We start from the raw sequence: 22,174 nt of genomic DNA on the forward strand, positions 1-22,174 counted from the left end.
TAATAAACAAGTTTATAAGGGTAGAGACTTCAAGATGAATCTTTCCTAGATTTCTTCTTAGAATCAAGAGGTTGATTTCAAGATCAATCTCTTTCTAGAAGTTTTCCAAAGAAAAAAAAATTCACTATTTTTTTAGTATGAAATGAAACTTATTCTATTTTACAATTGCCATATAAATCCACTGGACATTTTTATAGATCTAAGATAATAACTTTATTTTTTCCTCTATCTCAAAATGTAGCTGTTTCATAATACTACATATTATTTCATTAGCATTCATCATTATTCTTTACCATACCAGCACAATTACTAAAATAAAAATTAATGATTTTTGAAAGAAAAATTAGTGAATCCCCTACCACAGGGATTTACAAACCTCTTCTGAAAAGGTAGAGGGCAAATGTTTTAGACACTGTCTCTGCCACCATTCAACTTGGTTATTTATAGCATAACAGCAGTGGCATACATAAATGGGTATGTTCCAACAACGTTTTATTTGTAAAAACAAGTGGCCAGTAAGGTGAAGTTTGTAAACCAGTGACCCCACAACATTAATGCAATGTGAAATAAATCATCACCCAGCTTTATTTTTTGCACTGCCCAAATTGTTACATCCCATTTCAAGAATGTACTAGAAAAACCTGGAGACACTACACCATATTGGTAGTTGGCATTTCATTTTCAGTGACTATATTTGAGAATTCCAAATCTTTCATTTTCTATATATAAAGAGAACTGACAAAGAAAGATATTTTACCATGAATAGCATAACAAAGAATGGATGTAAAGAGAAAGCAGTACTCTAGATGCTACTGATGGTGGTGAAATTGTGAAATTGATTGTGACCAGGCTGAAAATATCCTAAATGACTAGTGTATAAAATAAGAATTATGGGTGAACAATATATTTCTATTGAACAGAAAGAAAATATGGCATTTTTCGTCATCAAGTCATTCAACTTAAAGTACTCTGGCATACAATATTATGTAAAAACAACCAGAATCACTTTGTTTTGCTAAAATTATGTGTGACACATTCTTTCATCTTTTATGCTGGTGCATCAAAATTTACTTCACATAAAGAGGTCTGTGCCTATATTCTTATTAAAATTTATAATAATATTTTTACTTTTTCTTCTATAAATTATTCATAAATTGACTTAAAAACATAAAATAAGAAAGAGAGGTCCTTTCCACGGTAAATGGTGATGACTTTAAAGGTAGACTGTCTTTTGAAAACAAATCTCTGTGTGCTACATGTCCCTACCACACATCTAAAGTGAAAAGGAGAAAACCCACCTATCCTAGAATCCACATGAGGGAGACACACATAAACCACACACCTCTGCAACCACAACTGAGTGGTCTGTGGATAGAAACATGACTCAAAGGTAAGTCCACAGGCAATCCAAAGGGGCCTGACAGGAAAACCCCTGTCTGAAAAGACAAAATTGTAATAGTTAGGCCAATGAACCAAACAGTGGTCCAAGAAGCCTTAGAGGATCTGAAAACACCATTTTTTAAACCAATAGTCTAATGAGCCTGTAACCATGTATGCTTTATCCAGTATTTTCTCACAGTCCATAAAAGTGTATTGCAATTATTTTTCCTTTTAATACTATCTTGCTGCATCCCATAAATGCTAAAAGTTTGCATCCTCATTTTCATTAGTCTGATATATCTTGATTTCTGCTTTAATTTACTCTTAAATCCAACAGTTATCAAGCAGCAAGCTGTTTAGTCTCCATGTGTTTAAGACTTTTCCAGGTTTTTTGGTAGTGCTGCTGATTTCTAGCTTTATGGCATTACCATCAGAAAGAGTATCTGGCATGATTTTGATCTTGTAGTTTTATTGACAACTGACATATGATCTATTCTTGAAATGTTCCATGCACACTTTAAAAAAGGTGTATGCAGCAGTTTTGGGGTAGGGAGCTCTGCACATGTCTGTTCAAGCTAGAATTTGACATTTTATAACAAAACAAAAACATCTTTCTATCATTTGATACATTCAATATAGATTTTTTTGGAGGCTATAAAAACTATAGAGAAGACTGTGGAAGATTTTTAAATGGGCAAAAAAAGATAACTAAATATGTTTCCAATGGAATGCTAGCACCTTCAGGGATGACTGGATTCAATAAGGGATGTAGGTTTTGTTTTTGACTAAGCTATTTTATATCTCCACAGAGTAGAAGTTACCTTTTAGCAAACTGAGACCACAAATAATTCCTATCTATAGAAATGGAAATGGTATCCAAAGGAACTGAATAGCTTTGTATCCATTTGCATCCATTTTAATCTGACTGATCTGAAATGTAAGAAGCTTTGAATTCTCCTTTGAACCAGTTATAACACTTGACTGGTTCCTTCATTAATAAGCTAAATATTTTTTGCATGTGTTTACTTTATAATTGTGTGAGTCACAATTACATCTTCTTTTAAAAATTCTATTTTTCAGGAAAATGAATACAAGATAATCTCTACCCTTCTTAAAACAACTCACAATACAGTATGAGAGACAGATACATTTGTAACCAATGAGAATATGATGAGATTAGGATTATGATAGAAACATGAAAAACATACTATGAGAATTAAAATAAAGTCACTTTCCATCTGAAATGTTTAGGAAAATTTTAATTCTTAAGCTTTAATTATAGGAGTATGCAAAGGTCAAGAAATTTTTCATAGAGCCCATGAACTAAAAGTAATTTCTGTATTTGTTTAATATTTGTTTTCATATAGCCCTGAGCTAAAAGCAATTTTTATATTTGTTTAATATTTAATATAAAATTTCATATTTTTAAAATTTTCGTATTTGTTCAATAAGTTTCCAAAAAAGTGTAAAAATGATATGAAATTCAAATATCTGTGGCCATAAATAAATTTTTATTGTAACACAGTTATACTCACATAATTTCCATGGCTTTACAATGGCAGAGCTTTGCAGCTGCTACATAAGTAAAACTATGTGGTACAGTCATCAATTCACAATGCTGCTAAGTACATCATAAACAGCATTACTGAGTTATATAACTCAACAGCATTTCAAGTTCTACATCTATTGCCATATCACACTTTTTAAATTACCAATTCATACACATTACGTAAAAATCAAGAAAAGAAGAGATAAGTAGGCTTTGGATATCATCCCTTTAAGACAAAGGGAAAGGTATGTTTGTTTTTAATTAGATGGCAAAACATTGTGTTCATTATGCAGTGAATTTTACTAAAAGAACAGAATATACATCATTACCAAACAATGCACTCATCACAATATTCTAAAGTAAGGAAAGCAACACACTGAAAAATTTGAAAATTTAAAACAGAGTATTCATCACATGGAATTTGTTCACAAAAATTAAGGGGAAAAAAAAAACCCAACAAGATTGCAAGCAAAGTACATTTTAGTTCATTTGTTAGCCAAGGAAGGAAAGACATTTACCAATGTTGAGAAAAATTAAATTATGTTTACCTATAACAGTCAGAGAAATGTGTACAGGAGAGAAAAAAAAAACTGGTTAAGCCAATAATTAGCCTTTTGATGAGAAGAGTTACTTGAAGAAACGAGGACACTGGAAGCAAAATAAACAGTGAATTAAATACAAGACAAATTATTTCAAGTGGTTTTCCTTAATCTTGATGAGTCAACGAATGTAACCAAATTTGTTCAACTGCTGTTGAGGAATCAATGCTGAATATATACTGGCTGAAAGAGTATCCCGTATGTACAGTCCGCATGGGGAAACTGCATTTGAAAACTATTCTTAAATAAATTCAGTAAACATTAATTAAGTACATCCTGAAGTGGAATCTACTAAGATATGACCCATTTTAAAAAAAAAGTGGATCAGAAAAAGTTTCATAAAGTTTCAACTTCTATTATTGTAATTCTATGCATTTGGTAATTAGCTTTTGCTGGCTTGCTATTTCTTAATGAATTTAACCTAAAAGTACAAGCTGAAAAATAAAAATAGCTTGTATGAGGAAACTTACATTGTGATAATACTGTTAGAATCACAAGTTGTTATATGCATAGTTTCCAAACTATCAAACATTAAAATAAGAAGGGAGAACTGTATTATCACATAAATTTGTGGTGAATGTATTTTTCAAGCTCAAACTACAGAGGTTCAAGCAGGGTTTTTCAGACCATAATCCAAGTGCCACATTAAATCTTCATACTAAAAATCCATTTAACTTTGCAATAGAGGAACTTTCACACAATCAGTTGGAACTTTGCAATGTAATGTTATGCTAAAAGGCAAATATGAAGAAAAGAATCTAAAAGATTTCTATAAATGTCTTCTAAGCAATGAATACGGTCAATTAAAATCACATGCTCATGTGTTTAGTAGTATTTAAGTGAGTGAAAAAGCATTTTCAAAATGAAATATGAAAAATCTCATTAGAAATCAACATTGACCAATGAACATTTACTCAGTTTTTATAACACTAGTTTTGAACCATAATTAAAATGTTATCCTCCACAAAAGAAATGTCATTGCTTTTATTAATAGATCTGAATTATAAAAAAGTAATAGATTACATAGCTATCTCAAACTTATGTGGAAACCATAGTGTTGATTTTCCACCTACTCCCAACAAAAAAAGTACTTTTCCAGTACCTCATGAATATAAATGCCATTCTTCAAGTTGATTATGCAAAAAACCCTTAAGTCATCCCCCACATCTCACAGTTTTTATCATTAGGAAAATACAGTTGGCTTTCTCTATAAAACTATATGCATAATCCAACCTTTTTAATAATATCTATCACCATCCTGGTTCAAGCTATCATCACTGTTCACCAATTATAAAATAGTCTTCTAACTGGAAAAAAGGAGGTATATTCTCTTTTGCCTGCCCCTTTATCCTACTGACAAAGGCTTCCTTTAAAGTTTTAAGTCAGAACATGTCAATCATCCAATGATTTTCCATCTCGGCAAAAAGAACAAAATCCTTAAAATGAACTACAAGAAACTACTAACCAGCTCTTCACTCACTCAAACAACTTCTCTGACTTCAATTCCATCTTGGAACAATTTGCGTTTCTTCCAGTCTATTTTTTTGTCCTATGCAACAGTCTTTAAATTGTTTTTCATGGACTAGAATGATGTGTCCCCAGAGAAACTACTTGCTCCTCATATTCTTCAGGCATCTGCTCAAAACTTACCTTCTCCCAAAGGCCATCTGTGTCCACCCTATGTAACTAGTAATGATGCTTTTACTCTGTCCTATCACTCTGTAATTCTATTATTCTGCATTAATTTTCTACAATAGCATTTACCACCTCTTACCATATTATAAATTAATTTTCTTCTCCTCCTACCCCATTAAAAGATAAGTTCCAAGAAAACAAGAAATTTGTGATTTGTTCAGGGCTCTGTCCCAGAGTATAAAACAGTACCTGGCTAGAATATTTTCTCAATAGAGATTTCCTGAACAAATGAACAAAGTAACAAAAATATTTTTTCTGTGAACAATGTATCCTCGGTTCCCTCACTAAAGTAAGTAAAATACAGTTATATACATATACAAAAACTGATTTACCATTGCACTAAGTGTTTCTTCCCAATCAGGCCGCTCTCTAGGATGTACGTTTCTATGTAGTTCTGGAACAAAATCATCCTCTTCAGAATGTACCGAGGACTTCATCTTCCTAGAGAACAAAAACATGAGAGACTGTGATAAGAATTTCCATTTCTATGAAAGTTTTTCAATGACTACAATTTAAGGAGCAAAAAATTACGTCACGTTTGAAATGTATTTAAGAGTTTTCATGGCTATATTGATCCTCCATTTCTACTCTGGTTTTCAGAGAACTTTCCTGATATATACCAAACAAACACCTGCTTTTATTCCAAGAAGATAAATCTATTCAACACAGTATGAACCTTGCAAAGATTTGAAACAGCCGTCAATATTTACAGAGATGTACTACACATAGTAAAACCTCCGGATGAAAGATGAAATATGGTACTTCTCATTCTAATTTGTGAAGCATCGTATACTGAATCAGCACTGTCAAGAATAACTATGAATGTGAGAAAAAACACAGAAGGTATAGGAAAGCAATCGATATAGGTAAGACTTCCAGGGCTATAATCATTAAGAGAAAAAATGACCACAAAGCAAATTCCACATTTAATCATTCTTTTTATATTAGAAACTTAAATAAATGATGGAAAATAGAGCCCAACTATTAACAGCAGTCTAACTAGGTTGAGAAAGCAGAGGTTGTAAGCTGGGGTTTACAAAGCATATGGGTTTTTTGTTTGCTTTGTGGGGGGATGTCCCCCAAAAGACCTATAGAGAAAAAGTCCAACATCATGGAAATTCCCCTTAAACTGTTAGCTAATTTTTAACCTTAAAAGTATATAGGAGGGCCTCCCTGGTGGTGCAAGGGGTTAAGTCTCAGAGCTGTGAAGCTATCTGCAGCCACTACAGCATGAGTTTGATCCCCTGCCGGATAGGGAGCTAACCCACATGGCTGAGCAGACCTCTCCTGTCTCGCCCACTGCTCCCCTCAGCAGTATATTTCAGTCAATCCACCTGTTCTGTTCCCCACTCTGTATCTGGCGAATCCTCTCGCCCCCTCCCCCACCGTGTGTACCCCAGATCTTGTATGCATAAATAAACCTTTTTAAAAAATAAAAATAAAAATGAACAATGATGTAAAATATTAATTAATTAATTAATTTTAGGGAAAAAAGGGGCCTCCCTGGTGGCGTAGGTGGTTGAGTGCAGTGCTGTGGAGCTGTCCGCAGCCTCTGCAGTGCCGGTTCGATCCCCGCCAGCCTCAGAGCAACCCACATGGCGAGCAGACCTCTCCTGTCTTGCCCACTGCTCCCCTCAGCAGTGTATTTCAGTCAGCCTGCCTGTTCTGTTCCCCATTCTGTCTCTGGTGAATCCTCTCATCCTTCCACACATCTGACCCCGGTTCTTGTATAAACAGAATAAATAAAAAAACACCCAATCTGGAACTGAGGAACAAAGAAGACAGAAGATAAAGAAACTGGAGTCTCAGCCTTTAAGTTCTTAAAGGAAGTAAGAAAGAATCTTTTCTTTCTAATATTCAAACTCTGACCAAAATCCATTTTGCAGGTCCCCAAAGGTACTAACTGTGTCTTGGCCCAGGCTTCTTTCTCAGCCTGGAGAGTCTCTGAGATGGCCTGTAACACAGTTTCCTCCTCTGAAGAATGGCCTGAACACTCACTGCAGTGTATTGTACAGCTATAGCCAGACATTTTATGTGGAATGTAAAGTATGCAATGTCATCAGAAGGTGTTGAGCAGGATATGCACTTAGAAGTTTGAATTTACTGTTCAGAAGAACTCAAAAGACATTTCTCCAAAGAGGAAATGCAAATGGCCAACAGGCATATGAAAAAATGTTCAACATCTCTTATAATCAGGGAAATGTAAATCAAAACCACAGTGAGATACTACCTTACACCAGTAAGAATGGCACATATCAAAAAAACAAGCAACAACAAATGTTGGCGAGGATGCGGCAAAAAAGGAATTCTCCTACATTGCTGGTGGGAGTGCAAACTGGTCCAACCATTGTGGAAAGCTGTCTGAGGTTCCTCAGTATACTAAAAATGGAGCTACCATATGATCCGGAAATTCCACTCCTAGGGATCTATCCAAAGGACACAAAAACAGTGATTCAAAAGAGCACCTGTACACCTATGTTTATTGCAGCACTATTTACAATAGGTAAAACCTGGAAACAACCCAAATGCGCAAAAATAGATGACTGGATCAAGAAGAGGTGGTATATATACACAATGGAATATTATTCCACAATCAAAAAAGATAAACTCATGCCATTCACAGCAACATGGATGGAGCTAGAAGTAATTATGCTCAGTGAAATAAGCCAGAAGGAAAAAGAAAAATATTGGATGGTTTCACTTATAACAGGAATACAGGGAATGAAATAAGACATCAGTGCAAAAATAATAATAACAACAACAGTACAAAACACAACAAAGCAAAAACAGACAATTATAAACCAGTGACATCCTGCAGGGGAGGAGGAGGGAGGGGGTGAGAGGGAGGGAGGGAGGAGTAGAGGGGACTATGGTGATGGTGCATGGGTACCTTGGGGAAGGAGATTTATGGGGACTCAATCTGAGGGGGTGGGGGGAAGCAAATATTGTCTAAAAAATGTAAAAAATTATAAATGTTGAAAGAAAAAAATGAAAAAGAGGAAAAAAAAGAAGTTTGAATTTGACTGGCTCATGTTTCTGAGTTCCTCTGTTCTAAAACCCATGCTTGCCATATTTTCATATCTTCTTGGAAAAAATGGGAGAAAAAATGTTTTTCTTACATTGTAAAAATAAGGATTCCAAATATGCACAGGAACCATTTGCAGTTGTGACCACTTATTTGTCAAAATAGCAAAAATCCAAAAGCTTAACAATACTTTGGTGAAGCTGTGGGAAAATGGGCACTTTTACCCACTGCCAGGGGAATGTAAACTACCGTAACTCTGTGGAAGGGAATTTTATGTCATCTAACAAAATTACACATGCCTTTATCCTCTGACCCAACAAAGTCACTTCTAGCAATCTAACTTTTGGCAAAAATTCCCCAAAAGACATAACAGACCTAACAACCAACTGCAAAGTACATACCTTATTTGAGTTCAGGTTTGAGCAAATAAATTCTAAGATAAGCAAATGTGAACACTGACTGGGTATTTCATAATTCTGAAATATTATTATGGTTATGTTTTTCTTAAAGATCCCTTTGTGTTTGAAATGCTTACTGAAAGACTTATGAATGGAAAACAAGGTCTGGGATGTATTTAAAAATAATCCAGGAGGAGGAGATGCGTGGATGACAAAGTACTTGGGGTTTATGACAGTGCCCTATTTTAGTATATGTTTGAAAGTTTCTGCAATTAAATTAAAACATTACAGATAATACTTAAAAAAAAAAAAAAAAAAGACATTGCAGGGCCTCCCCAGTTGTGCAACGGTTGAGCGCAGGGTTGCGAAGCTGCCTGCGGCCTCTGCAGCGCTGGTTTGAGCCCTGGCTGCTCCCCGGCCACCGGAGGAGGGTCCCACATGGCGCACAGACCTCTCCTGCCACCCGCTGCTCCCCTCAGCATTGTACTTTGGCCCTTCTGCCTGTTCTGCTCCCCGCTCTGACTCTGGTGAATTCTCTCACCCTCCCGCGCTTCTGACTATACCCAATGATTGTATAAATAAATAAATAAATCTTTAAAAAAAAAAAACAGACATTGCAGAGTAGCTATTTGAACTCAGGCAGTCTGTAGCAAAGCCCACTTGGTATTCAAGCAAAAGAAATAAAAGGCATAAAAAATATAAAGGAAAATAAAATTTGCATCATTTGAAGAGGACACAATAGATACACAATCAAAAAGACTAAAAATAGTTAAAATAAGCTAAACAAGTTTGTAAGAACACAGAATATGTCAAATGCTAAAATCAAGTGTATTTGTACATACTAGTATCATACAATTACAATTACTTGTTAAAGAGAAACATAGAAGACAAGTAAACCATTTTTTCTTTTTTAAAGATGTATTCATTTATTTGTGTGTTGTGGAACTGGAGTATAGGCCAGAGATGTGGGGGTTGAAAGGATTCACCAGAAACAGAGTGGGGAACAGAACAAACAGATTTACTGAAATACACTGCTGAGGGGAACAGTGGGTGAGACAGGAGAGGTCTGTTGCAATATGTGGGTAGTTCCCTGGCCCAGATACAACTCTTGTTGCAGTGGCTGGTGATAGCTTGACAGTGCTGAAACTTTAATCCCTAAGCCATCAGGAAGGCCCAGTAAACTATTTTTTATACAACAGAATACGACACAGAAGTGAAAAAAGAACTGCTGCTGCCACTTGTAACACATGGATGAATCTCAAACTGCTGAAAGGAAACCAGTTTTAAGAGTACATGCTGTGGGCCTCCCCGGTGGCCCAGTGGTTGAGCGCTGGGTTGCCAGGCTGCCCGCAGCCTCTGCAGCACCTGTTCGATCCTCGGCTGCTCCCCGCTGCTCCCCGGCTGCTCCCCAGCCACCGGAGGAGGGTCCCACATGGCGCGCAGACCTCTCCTGCCGCCTGCTGCTCCCCTCAGCAGAGTACTTCGGTCCTCCTGCCTGCTTTGCTCCCCACTCTGGCTCTGGTGAGTTCTCTCACTTCCCGCACTTCTGACTGTACCCAGTGCTTGTATAGATAAATAAATAAATCTTTATAAAAAAAAAGGCACATGCTGTTCCCAATATACAATTATCTAATCATCACCTTGTGCACCTTAAACTTATAAAACATTATGTCAATTATATCTCAATAAAGCTTGAAACAAAGAATTCATACTACATAATTCTGTTTATATGAAGTTCAAGAAAAGTGAAACTACTTTATTGTGACAGAGGTCAGAATAATGCTACCTTTGGGAAAGGTGCTGATTAGAGGGGCAAGGTGTTAGAAATAACTTAAGTGGGGTGCCAGATAATTTATGTCAATTGGGTTGTGATTACATGGGTTTACACATTTATATAAATTTTTCAAGCACTTACACTATTAGTGAGACTTGTTATATGCAAGTTGTATCTTAAAAGTATAAAGTAAAAGTTTATTGGCAAATGTTACACAACATTTTAAAAGGTATAAAATTTAGGTTTATATACATTTTGTATTATGTAACAGTGAATCAACTCCATAAAAACTGAGTATCTACTTGATTCTTTTGTTCTATGCTTTTAAAATTCTGGACAAAAATTTTTTTGAAGTTTTATTTTTATTTATTTATACATACAAGAACAGGGGAGTAGGCCAGAAATGCAGGGGATGAAAGGATTCACCAGAGACAGAGTGGGGAGCAGAACAAGTGGAGCTACTAAAATGCACTGCTGAGGGGAGCAGCAGGTAAGATGGGAGAGGTCTGCTGAGCCTTGTGGGTTAGCTCCCTAACTTGGGATCCAACTCATGCCACAGTGGCTGCTGATCACTTGATGGTGTGGAGACTTAATCCCTTGCATCACCAGGGAGGCCCATTTTATAGACAAATTTTGCCTTTAAAGTGTTTAACTGCAGTTTCATATCTAACAGGAAAAAAGCCACAGTGGTTTGCCAATCATTAGACCTGAAGAATCTAATTTTATATTTACAAGAGTTTTCTATAAATCATCTCTAGACTTGAACATAGATATCAAAAGGAAAAAAAGAAGAGAAAAAAACATTTTCCTCATATTGCGGTAACCAGCCTTACCATCTTATTCATTCTCTCATTCGCAATTTATGAGGCTGACCATGGCCAGTGTAGCACGAGTTTGATCCCCAGCCAGGGAGCAACTCACATGGCAAGCAGACTTCTCCTTACTCGCCTGCTGCTCCCCTCAGCAGCATATTTCACTTAATCTGCCTGTTCTTTTTTTTTTTTTATATTTATTTATTTATTTATGCATACAAAAGCTGGGGTAGACCAGAGATGCAGGGGGTGAGGATTCACCAGAGACAGAGTGGGGAACAGAACAGGTGGATTGAGTGAAACACACAGTTGAGGGGAGCAGTGGACGAGTCAGGAGAGGTCTGCGCGCCATGTGGGTAGCTTTCTGGCCGGGGATTGAACTCGTGCTGCAGTGGCTATGAATAGCTTCATAGGTTGTGTCTTAACCCGCTGCGCCACCAGGGAGGCCCTGGACTCAGATTTTATACTATTGATTATCTTTTCTTTTAAAATATTTTTATTTATGTATACAAGAACCAGGGTACAGGCCAGAGATGCGGGGGACGAGAGGATTCACCAGAGACAGAGTGGGAAATAGAACAAGCAGGCTGACTGAAATACACTGCTGAGGGGAGCTGTGGGCGAGTCATGTAGTTTTCTCCCTGGCAGGCCAGGGATGGAAATCGCGCTGCAGAGGCTGCATATTGCTTCATTGTGCAGTGCTTAACCCCTTGCACCACCAGGGAGGTCCTCAATCTGCCTGTTCTGTTCCCCACTCTGTCTCTGGAGAATCCTCTCACCACCTGTCCCCCGACCCCCACACCTCTGGCCTGTACCACAGCTCTTACATGTATAAAAATAAAATAAATATTTAACAAAATAAAAAAATAAAAAACAAATAAATCTTTGACATACACTCACTTTATATTTGTATGAAATTACTGTTCCTAACTATGCAGTAGTATACTTGACAGTGTTGAAATTCCTCAGAGATGTCCAAGTGACACACTCTGGGAAGCATTCCTCAAGGACTGCCTTCTCCAGCCATATCTTTTCTTGATCCTTGGAGTAATGGTCAAGCAGCAATAGAACTTTACCTTTCCCATTTTATGCCCCTAACCTTTGTTTTTTCTTTATTTCTGATTCTTTCCCAAGTTTGTTTCCAGTTCTGCAATTCTTGTGAGCAGTAGGTTATCTCCCACTGTTATGGAAAATGACTGAGAAGTCTTTTTTATGACCTGAGCATGTGTCAGTCTTTGACAGATAGAAAGAGAAACCTACTCAGTTAAAAATAACTAAATTGGGCCTTCCTGGTGGCACAAGGGGTTATGCACTGCATTATGAAGCAATCTGCAGTCTCTGCAGCACAATTTCCACCCCGGCCAGCCAGGGAGTAACCCACATGGCACAGCAGACCTCTCCTGCCTCTCCCGCTGCTCCCCTCAGCAATGTACTTCGGTCAATCTGCCTGTTCTATTCCCTTCTCTGTCTCTGGTGAATCATCCAACCTCCCGCATCTCTGGCCTGTACCCCAGCTTTTGTATGCATAAATAAATAAATCTTTAAAAAATAAATAAAAATAAATAAATTTATTTAAGTTATAATAAATTAATAACTAAATTAATAAAAATAACTAAATGAAAGTCAGAAACAGAAATGCAAATTTATGCAAGCCTGTTTCTATAGGAATATATCTCAATTCCACTAAATTGACATATATCTGAAATGGTGGCTTTAGTGTTCTCATTTAACCCGTTGCTAAAGTTATAAAACTGGGCCTCCCCTGGTGGCGCAGCGGTTGAGTGCTGGGCGGCACCAATTCGATCCCCAGCCACAGGCGAGGGTCCCACATGGCATGACAGACATCTTCTGCAGCACCCACTGCTCCCCTCAGCAATGTATTTCGTCAGTCTGCCTGTTCTGTTCCCCACTCTAGCTCTGGTGAATTCTCTCACCCTCCCGCGCTTCTGACAGTACTTGTATAAATAAATAAATAAATAAATCTTTTAAAAAAATAAAATAAAGTTTTAAAACTGACAATGCAAGTGTCTCTGTGACCATGTGTCTAAAACTGATAAGTCATTATCTGGCATCATGGGGAGTAATATATTTTCCTACCTTCAGAAGATATGGATAAATGATATCATAAAACCTTTGAAATACAGGAACCTTCTTTTGGATGGTTTATACACACTAGTAAGTGCTAACATTAGCTATTAGTTTGAGATTCCAAAAATAAAAGAAACAGCTTCTAACAGAAGTGGGATCAGCTGTATTGGTGTTGAAAACAGAAGAGAAGCTTGCTGAACCCATGGGGGATTGAGTTTTTGTCACTTGCAACTGAAAATGCCCACTACACCTTAATTCTTAATAGATATTCTAACATGCAAAACCCAAAAGGTATAAAACTGCCTATGAGGAAAAATCATTCTCTGTTCACTATCTCTTATCTGCCCAATTTATACCTATTAACTTCTCCCACCCCACCTTCCCCAGGCTTTCTTTATGAATATACATTACATATATAAATATTTTCCATATTCACACAAAGTATAAAAACAGTATGTGAATATGTTACTCTGTGTAAAAAAAGGGGGGGGGGAAATAGTTTTTTTTCATTACATTCAAAGTTTGTTTACACAGGGCCTCCCCGGTGGCGCAGCAGTTGAGCGCTGGGTTGCGAAGCTGCCCGCGGCCGCTGCAGCGCCGGTTCGATCTCCGGCTGCTCCCGGCCACCCCCACCCGAGGAGGGTCCCACATGGCACGCAGACCTCTCCTGCCACCCGCTGCTCCCCTCAGCAGTGTGCTTCGGCCCTTCTGCCTGCTCTGCTCCCCGCTCTGGCTCTGGTGAGTTCTCTCACCCTCCCGCGCTTCTGACTGTACCCAATGCATGTATAAACAAAACAAATAAATAAATAAAACATGCCTCTATTAAAAAAAAAAAAAAACAAAGTTTGTTTACACAATGTTCTGTCATTTTTTAATATTTCTGGGAGAACTTTCATCAGTATATGAAGTTTCTTTGCTAATATCTAATTAGATATTCCATATTTATTGAATCAGTGCCCTACTGATAGATACTTGCATTATTGCTGTTTTTTACCATTTCCTATATATTTGTGAATATTTCTACTCTTTCCATTCTATGCTATTATACCTTCTATTTATGTACCATTGCCACAAGATTTCAATTGTTCAAAATTTATAGTATGATAGCTAATTTTACTAGTCTTCTACTCATTATCCTTCCCCTTTTTCTTGTCCCCAAAAAGTCTCTTAGCTAAATTACTTAGCTCAAATAATTGAGATCAAATTATTTCAAGATCAGTTTATGGCAGACTTTTTAAAAGCACTCTTATCATACTAAATTTATAATGAACTGCCATCTTCATGTTGTTGAATATTTCCTGTTATGAACAAGGTATATATCTTTTCATTTCTCCCAGATTTCTTTTATTTCCTTCAGTAATGTTTTACATATTCCTCATACAGGTCTTAGAGGGTTCCTAATTAAGTTTATTTCTGGGTATTTTATATTTTTTTGATGCTCTTAAAAATGGCACTTTTCTTTCCATTATATCTTCAACTTGAGCATGTTTGATAGCACTATTGCTACTAGCCCTGTAGTGCAAATAGAGAAAATAAAACACATTAACACATCTCAGTCATTCCAGATGTGGTAGCACATTTTCTCCACTTCCCAGACTGAAGATAACATTGAAGCAGGCCATTCACATCACCAGAGAACCACTACACTGGGTCATAAAGACCAGTGTCTGCCTCCCTTTAAGTTTCTTCTCAAAATTCATTTAAAAAAAAAAAAAACCACTATCAGTAGACTTTCAATTCAAAACAGATCTCTCTTCTCCAAGACATGTAAAGAAACAGATCTTTCCTTCTCTGAGACTCAGTAAGAGAAATTAGTCATTAACAGAATGGAACAGGTGGCATGAGCAGGCCAGAGCTCTTTGTAAACTTTGAGAAGATATAAAGCAACTGGTAAACTAAAAAAGAAAAAGACCAAGTTCAAGGAGACTGCACTCCCACTTTTCTCCACAACAAGAGAGATATTTGCCCTCAAGGAATTAATAAAAACTAGAAAATTACTCTGTAATGAAATTTAACAATCAATTAGAAGGATTAGAGCTTCTAAAGTGGGTGTTTACACCTAAGAGAAGCAAGATAGAGGCAATACATATCATGAAACTACCAAAGAAATCACAGTATGGGGAAAACGCAAAGGGGGACAGATGTTTAGCTTAACAATTAAAAGCATGAATTCTGTCCAGTCAGAACATTATTCACTGAATGAATAAAACTGCAGAGCTGAAAAAGAAATAACATAAAATTTATTAATAAATAAATAATATATGCCAGTACATATGTCATATCTATATATGAAGAACTTTTAAAAATTACTTCTCTGTTCAAATTGAATTTGGAAGATTAAAGATGGTTAGTGGCCTAAAGTACAAGAAATATTTCAAATCACAATAATTAAAAGAGAACTATATCATGAAAGAATAAGATATAAACGTGTTCCGTAAGTACTGAAACCTATTACAGAGAAGAAAAATTCAATTAATAGAATACACTAAAAAGCTTTTCTGAATATGAAGACTTGAATATGTAAATCAAAAGTCAATTAGCTCCAAACAGAAGAATAAGAAAATACAGGAAACTAAGGATACAAGAAAATCTTAAAGCAATCAGATAGAAAGAACAAGTTACCTGCAAAGGAAAAAAAAAAAAGTGACACTTGCGTATATGCAGGAAATTAGAGTATATTACCCATAGACCTTATTTGAACAAAATTTTCAGAAAATATCAACCAAAAATAAATGAAGCTGAACACATTAAAACAGGATATGATGAAAAGGAGAAAAACCATACACATACAAGTACATATGTCACTGAACAGTGACACATACAATTAAATCTGAATATATGACAAAAAATATTAAACCATCTCAGCAAAAACATTACAGTTATGAGGGCCTCCTCTGGTGGCGCAGCAGTTGAGAGTTGGGCTGCGAATCTGCCTGCAGCCTCTGCAGCACCGGTTCGATCCCCGGCAGCCGGCGAGAGTCCCACATGGCGAGGCAGACCTCTCCTGCCGCGCCCACTGCTCCCCTCAGCAGTGTATTTCATCAGTCTGCCTGTTCTGCTCCCCGCTCTGGCTCTGGTGAATTCTCTCACCCTTCTGCAGTCCTGACTGTACCCAGTGCTTATATAAATAAATAAATAAATCTTTAAAAAAAAAAATACAGTTATGAAAGAGTACCAAAAGTCTCATTTAGGGAGGGCCTCCCCGGTGGCGCAGCGGTTGAGCGCTGGGTTGTGAAGCTGCCCGCGGCCTCTGCGGCGCCGGTTCGATCCCCGGCTGCTCCCCGGCCATCGGAGGAGGGTCCCACATGGCGCGCAGACCTCTCCTGCCGCCCGCTGCTCCCCTCAGCAGTGTACTTCGGTCCTTCTGCCTGCTCTGCTCCCCGCTCTGGCTCTGGTGAATTCTCTCACCCTCCCGCGCTTCTGACTGTACCCAGTGCATGTATAAACAAAACAAACAAACAAACCAGCAAACAAATAAATAAAGCATGCCTCTATAAAAAAAAAAAAAAAAAAAAAAAAAAGTCTCATTTAGGGAGAAGGGGGCTGAAAAAAAAAGTAAAAATTAAAGAACTTTATCTTATAAGAAAGGACAGTAAGGAAAATAGAGCCAAAAATACTTCTTTTTTTTAAATGAAACTGACTATGTATTACATAAAAAAGAGTTTGAAATGTTTCAGGGATTTTTATTTACTAAGTTTGTTTGTTTGTTTGTTTTTTGTGGGACCCTCGCCAGTGGCTGGGGATCAAACTGGCGCTGCAGAGGCTGTGGGCAGCCTCGCAACCCAGCATTCAACCGCTGTGCCACCAGGGGAGGCCCTGCACTAAATTTGAACATGCAACTAACCATTCAAGGGAATTCAATTTTTAAGTTGAATACAAAGGTTAAAGAAAAATAAGCTATTTAAATTTTACTTTAAAGAAACAATTTAAAAACTAGGAACATTTATATAGTTTTATATAGCTTCTGTATGCTAAGGTCCTTCCTGAACATAAAAAAAAGTCATACAGAGAGATATAAGAAAGGGTCATGTTGGATTCCATCCCAAAGAGTTTAATTACTGAAATACCAAGAAAGTCTTGTAGTAGCATGCCTCATGGTTAAGACAGATTCATTTCACAGATTATAAATGCAGCCTAATTGCTAGCCTCCTATACTGAGTAAAATTTTGTGACATAAAGGGATGTTCACATCAGACACTACTAATTTCAACTAAATTTATTATTGTAACACTGATAAGTATGTTGGACATAAATCACATTTATTAATGTTGAAAGGGGCTTTGGGGTTAAGTTATACTCCAGGTTATCCATCCAAGTCTACACAGTAATAAAATTCTTTTTTGCAAAATACACATCTTTTTTGATACCATACATAACAGATTATGAAGGGTGAGATGCCTATGAAAAGGAACAGAGAATACAACACACCTGAATATGATATTGGTATCTATGTCAAATGGCTAATTGCTAATGCTAACTCTCTGACTTCCCAGGTTCATAGGAGCTGAAGGGGACTCCCAAAATCAATATTTTTCAGCAGAAGACAAAAGAACAGTCATGTCAGTAAAAGAATTGTGAGAGAGCTTTAGGAATTCAGCCATTAAGAAAATCATCCTAGATCTGAAAGAAAAGCAAAAACCTAGATGAAATAGAATACCATATTCCAAATGATCGTTACCTATTTGGACTGCTGCAGTATGTTTTCACTCTTGTCAACACTTCAAATAAGACAGAGAATGAATAAAGCAACCAACCAAACAACCAACCAACCAACCAACCAACCAATCAAGTACATAGGTATTCCAAAAAGCTGAAATGTACAAAATATTAAAATATTTCTGTAACTGTTTCAAATTATATGTCATACTTTGCCAGTGTTCCTGGTAGTAACATCTCATAAACATATAAACATAAGCTTATAAACAAGTTTATATGATAAACATTTCTGCACTCAAATACTAAAGAACTAGAACCTTTCATGACTAAGAATTAGTAAAAATTTCTAAGTGTCCTAGAGGTCATATTTTCACAAAATTGCAGTGTATGCATTACTTAATATTATATTAGTTGCATAATCTGTACATCGCTGGTGCATATAATTTCCTCAAAATAAAATCACAACTGAGGTATCAGTTGTGTCTAAGATACCACTTAACCAGAGGTTAACATTTAGTTAGAAATATAACAAAAATCCTTAATAAAACTAAAAATCTGGGGCCTCCCCAGTGGCGCAACAGTTGAGCACTGGGCTGCAAAGCTGCCCGCAGCCTCTGAAGCACCGGTTCGATCCCAGGCCACCAGCAAGGGTCCCACATGGCGCGCAGATCTCTCCTGCCGTGCCTGCTGCTCCCCTCAGCAGTGTACTTCGGTCCTTCTGCCTGTTCTGCTCCCAGCTCTGGCTCTGCTGAATTCTCTCACCCTCTCGCACTTCTGACTGTACCCAGTGCTTGTATAAATAAATAAATCTTTAAAAAAATAAAAAAAAAAACCTAAAAATCTGTCACTTTTAATGTTAACTTCATCTGGGTTAAAATTTTTGATCTACATTATACTAACAATGTGGTCTTTCTGAGCCATAATTTCCTCATCTAAAAAACAGTACCTACTTTATGAAATGATATGCAGATAACTAATCTATAAAATGTAACATTTGGGGCCTCCCTGGTGGCCCCAGTGGTCAAGTGATTAAGTCTCAGCACCATCAAGCTACAGGCAGCCACTGCAACATGAGTTTGATCCCACGCCAGGGAGCTAACCCACATGGCGCAGTAGACCTCTCCTATCCCATCTGCAGCTCCCTTCAGCATTGTATTTCAGTCAATCCACCTGTTATGATTCCCATTCTGTCTCTGGTGAATCCTCTCACCCCCACACCTCTGGCCTGAACCCCAGTTCTTGTATGCATAAAAAAAATAAATCTTTTTTTAAAATGTAACATTTGGCTTAGTACACTGCATATAATGACTTCTAAATAAAACTTTTCTTTGTTAAAAGAATTAAGACATTGTTTTTCCTTTCCTGCCTCCTATTACCCCTTTCTTATTTAAGGATCTATGTCCTGAGGACTATTCTAATCCATTAACTCTGAGGATCTCTAAAAATTCTAATCTAAGGAATACTTTCCCAAAGTAATATGGTGGATATTAATTTTACTCTACAAGTTAGAAATCTGAAAATAAAGGGATGTATGAGTTAGCAGCAAACAGTGTCAAGTACTTCCATGAACACAACCAGACAACTTCCTACAGTGCTAAAATGTAAGAAAAAGTGTCCTTTCCTCCACCAAAGTCCAAAAATAAATGCTAGTCCAAAAACTACTGGACAAATATAAACCTTCTGTGAGAGACAGAGTGAGGAGCAGAACAGGCAGATCTACAATGGGCAAGACAGGAGAGGTCTGCTGCACCATATGTGGGTTAGCTCCCTGGCCGAGGATCGCACTCAGGCCTTTGAGGTGATAGCACTGAGACTTAACCACTGGGCCACAAGAGGTCATTAGCCATAGATTTTAAGGGAATACATGATAACTTTCCTACATATTTTTTAATTATTAAATTTTATTTTACAATAGCAACTGTCATATATATAAAACACTGAATGTACTGCTTGATTCTCTCAAAGTTACAGCTGCAACTCCTACTATCCAACCCTTCACCTCTGACACCCACATGCATTTTTTCTGTGAGACATCTCAGCCAGAACGCCGCCGCCTTGAGTGTTGTGAAAGGACCCTGCTGCCACATTTCCTCATGTCTCAGTGCTGAATGGGTGAGAAACACTACATGAAATGTGGCCTTACCCTGGTTTCTTTGTTGAACTTATAAATAAGATTAAATCTCAAAGACATATTTGGCTTGGGAGAGACTTGAAGAGATTGAGATATGAAATAGTGTACAAACAGGACAAATGCCCTGTGGTATCATGGATTCCTAAAGCAATGCACACGAGTAGCTCCGTTTCTCAGGACTGACATGCTGTCACCTACTCCTAAGGAAAACAAAAGCTCAGTCTTACACAGATTTGCTTTTAAATTTAGCTGTTGGAAGAAAACCCCAAGAGCTCATATTACCTAATCAGTAAATCAAGAATCATCTATTACAATAACAAAATCCAAGCTGTTTCTTCCTTTGACAAATACCCCAAAATGATCTCCATCACTTTAATGCTGGGCCAAACAGTTTGGAAGCAAATACTTTATAATGACTAATTGTTCATGAGTCACTAACCATTTCAAAAACTAAGAAATATGGGTAACATCAGCCTACCTTGGGAAAGAAGTGGTTTATTCAAATAAGAAAGGCTAAATAAAATTATGAGAATGAGAAAGTTGAGACCAAACAAAACTGCATATAGTAATAAAGTCATTCATTTTCATACTTTGAACACTAAACTGCTCTTCAAATTTTAAAACACACTAACACCTATTAGTAAATTTAGTGTAGGTTATCAAAAGTTCCTAATATTCAACCCCTCCTGTCATTTAGCCTATACTTTAAAAATAAAATCTGTGGACAAAGGAGAAAGGAAGAGATTCCTTTTGAACACTAAACATAAAGACAAGATCTGATTAAAATAATGGTATGGTCACCTACCCAAGTACTCATAGGTAAAACTACAAAAGATGTTTAATTACTCATGTGGGTGGCTGTGATAATATGTAATACAAACTTCTTCAAGAGATTTTTCTTAATGCTTCCAAAAGAATTAATTTGCTAAATACCCTTGTTTAAAAAGAAAAGCCAGAATAAAACCTCCTAAATTGTGCTGCAGTACAGCAAAATTAATAAACAAATGGCACTGTTTCCAGAAATTGGGTAAGAACTCATTCTTCACAGCCACTGAACTTTGAGCACTGCTGAATCAGAAGACAGTTCTCTAAAAACTTCAACTATGAAGTTGCAACAAGAGATTCAAAATCAAGAAAGACTGGCAAAGGGAAAGGGTATGAAATATCAGGTCAGGGACAAGAGTGAGGCTGAGTCATAAAATAATCAACTTGTAAATCAAAGGATTTTGGTCACTATTAAAGGAACCAAAACACACACACACACACACACACACACACACACACGTGCACAGAGAACATATCCTAAGAAGAAGAGGAGGAAACATCTACTAGATTCAAATTCAGATCAAATCTACTAGGTACAAATCAGATACAGGAAGGGGTAGTAGTTCATTAAGAGTCTCTACTTGAAATTCCTGAAATGCTACTACAAAACCTGTCTAACACCTTCTTTCACTGTGTTCTGACAAGTCATTTAAAATGTGTTTTACAAGCTTAGGGCAAGTTGTGGAATGAAGAGTGCTATATGCAACTAGAAACCTGTCCTCTTCCGCTCCAGACCTTCCCCCCAAAGGGGGGATGAAATCTTACTGGAGAAGAGATTAAAACACAGGGGATAGAAAAGTCGTGGGGGGAGGAGGGACAAAAAGACAAAGGCAAGATCGAGAGGGAAATGTGAATTCCATAATTACCTGAAATGTTCTTCCCTTCCTCCCTCTTCACTGTCAGTCACCGGAGTTGTCGCTTCAAATTCCAACCAAAAAACACTGTCATCTCCTAAAGTGCTACTCTCACTTTCAGTCTCCATTTTGTATTCAAACCATTTAAACCTCAAGGCATGAAATAAAGAACACCAGTGTTCAGGTTGTTGAGCTCTATTTATGTACACTCAGGTGTGTGGCTAATACACAGTGATGTGTGCTCATGCTGGGTCAGTCTATTATGCGCTAGGGTAATTACAGTCGGGGTAAAGACAGGAAATCACACACCGCACACTCACTGCGTCGGACTGCTACACCTGCGACACCCAGACCCCTCCCACTGCCTACGGCTCTCTGCCCTACATAA

At 37.2% G+C, this 22,174-nt stretch overlaps 1 protein-coding gene across 2 annotated transcripts in view; it reads right to left on the reverse strand.

The window, feature by feature from the left end:
- ARHGAP32 (Rho GTPase activating protein 32) overlaps positions 1-21,914 on the reverse strand; it is a gene marked incomplete at its 5' end in the record, with an annotated part of 121,490 nt that extends 99,576 nt beyond the window's left edge. For both annotated transcript variants that reach the window (XM_084250452.1, XM_084250451.1), the window contains 2 exons: positions 5,556-5,664; positions 21,799-21,914. In XM_084250452.1, coding sequence (XP_084106578.1) covers positions 5,556-5,664; positions 21,799-21,914 — 225 coding nt within the window. The remainder of the gene's footprint in view (positions 1-5,555; positions 5,665-21,798) is intronic.
- Positions 21,915-22,174: the final 260 nt, after the last annotated feature.

The sequence above is a fragment of the Talpa europaea genome, assembly GCF_964194135.1.
Source record: "Talpa europaea genome assembly, chromosome: 12".
Taxonomy (NCBI): domain Eukaryota; kingdom Metazoa; phylum Chordata; class Mammalia; order Eulipotyphla; family Talpidae; genus Talpa; species Talpa europaea.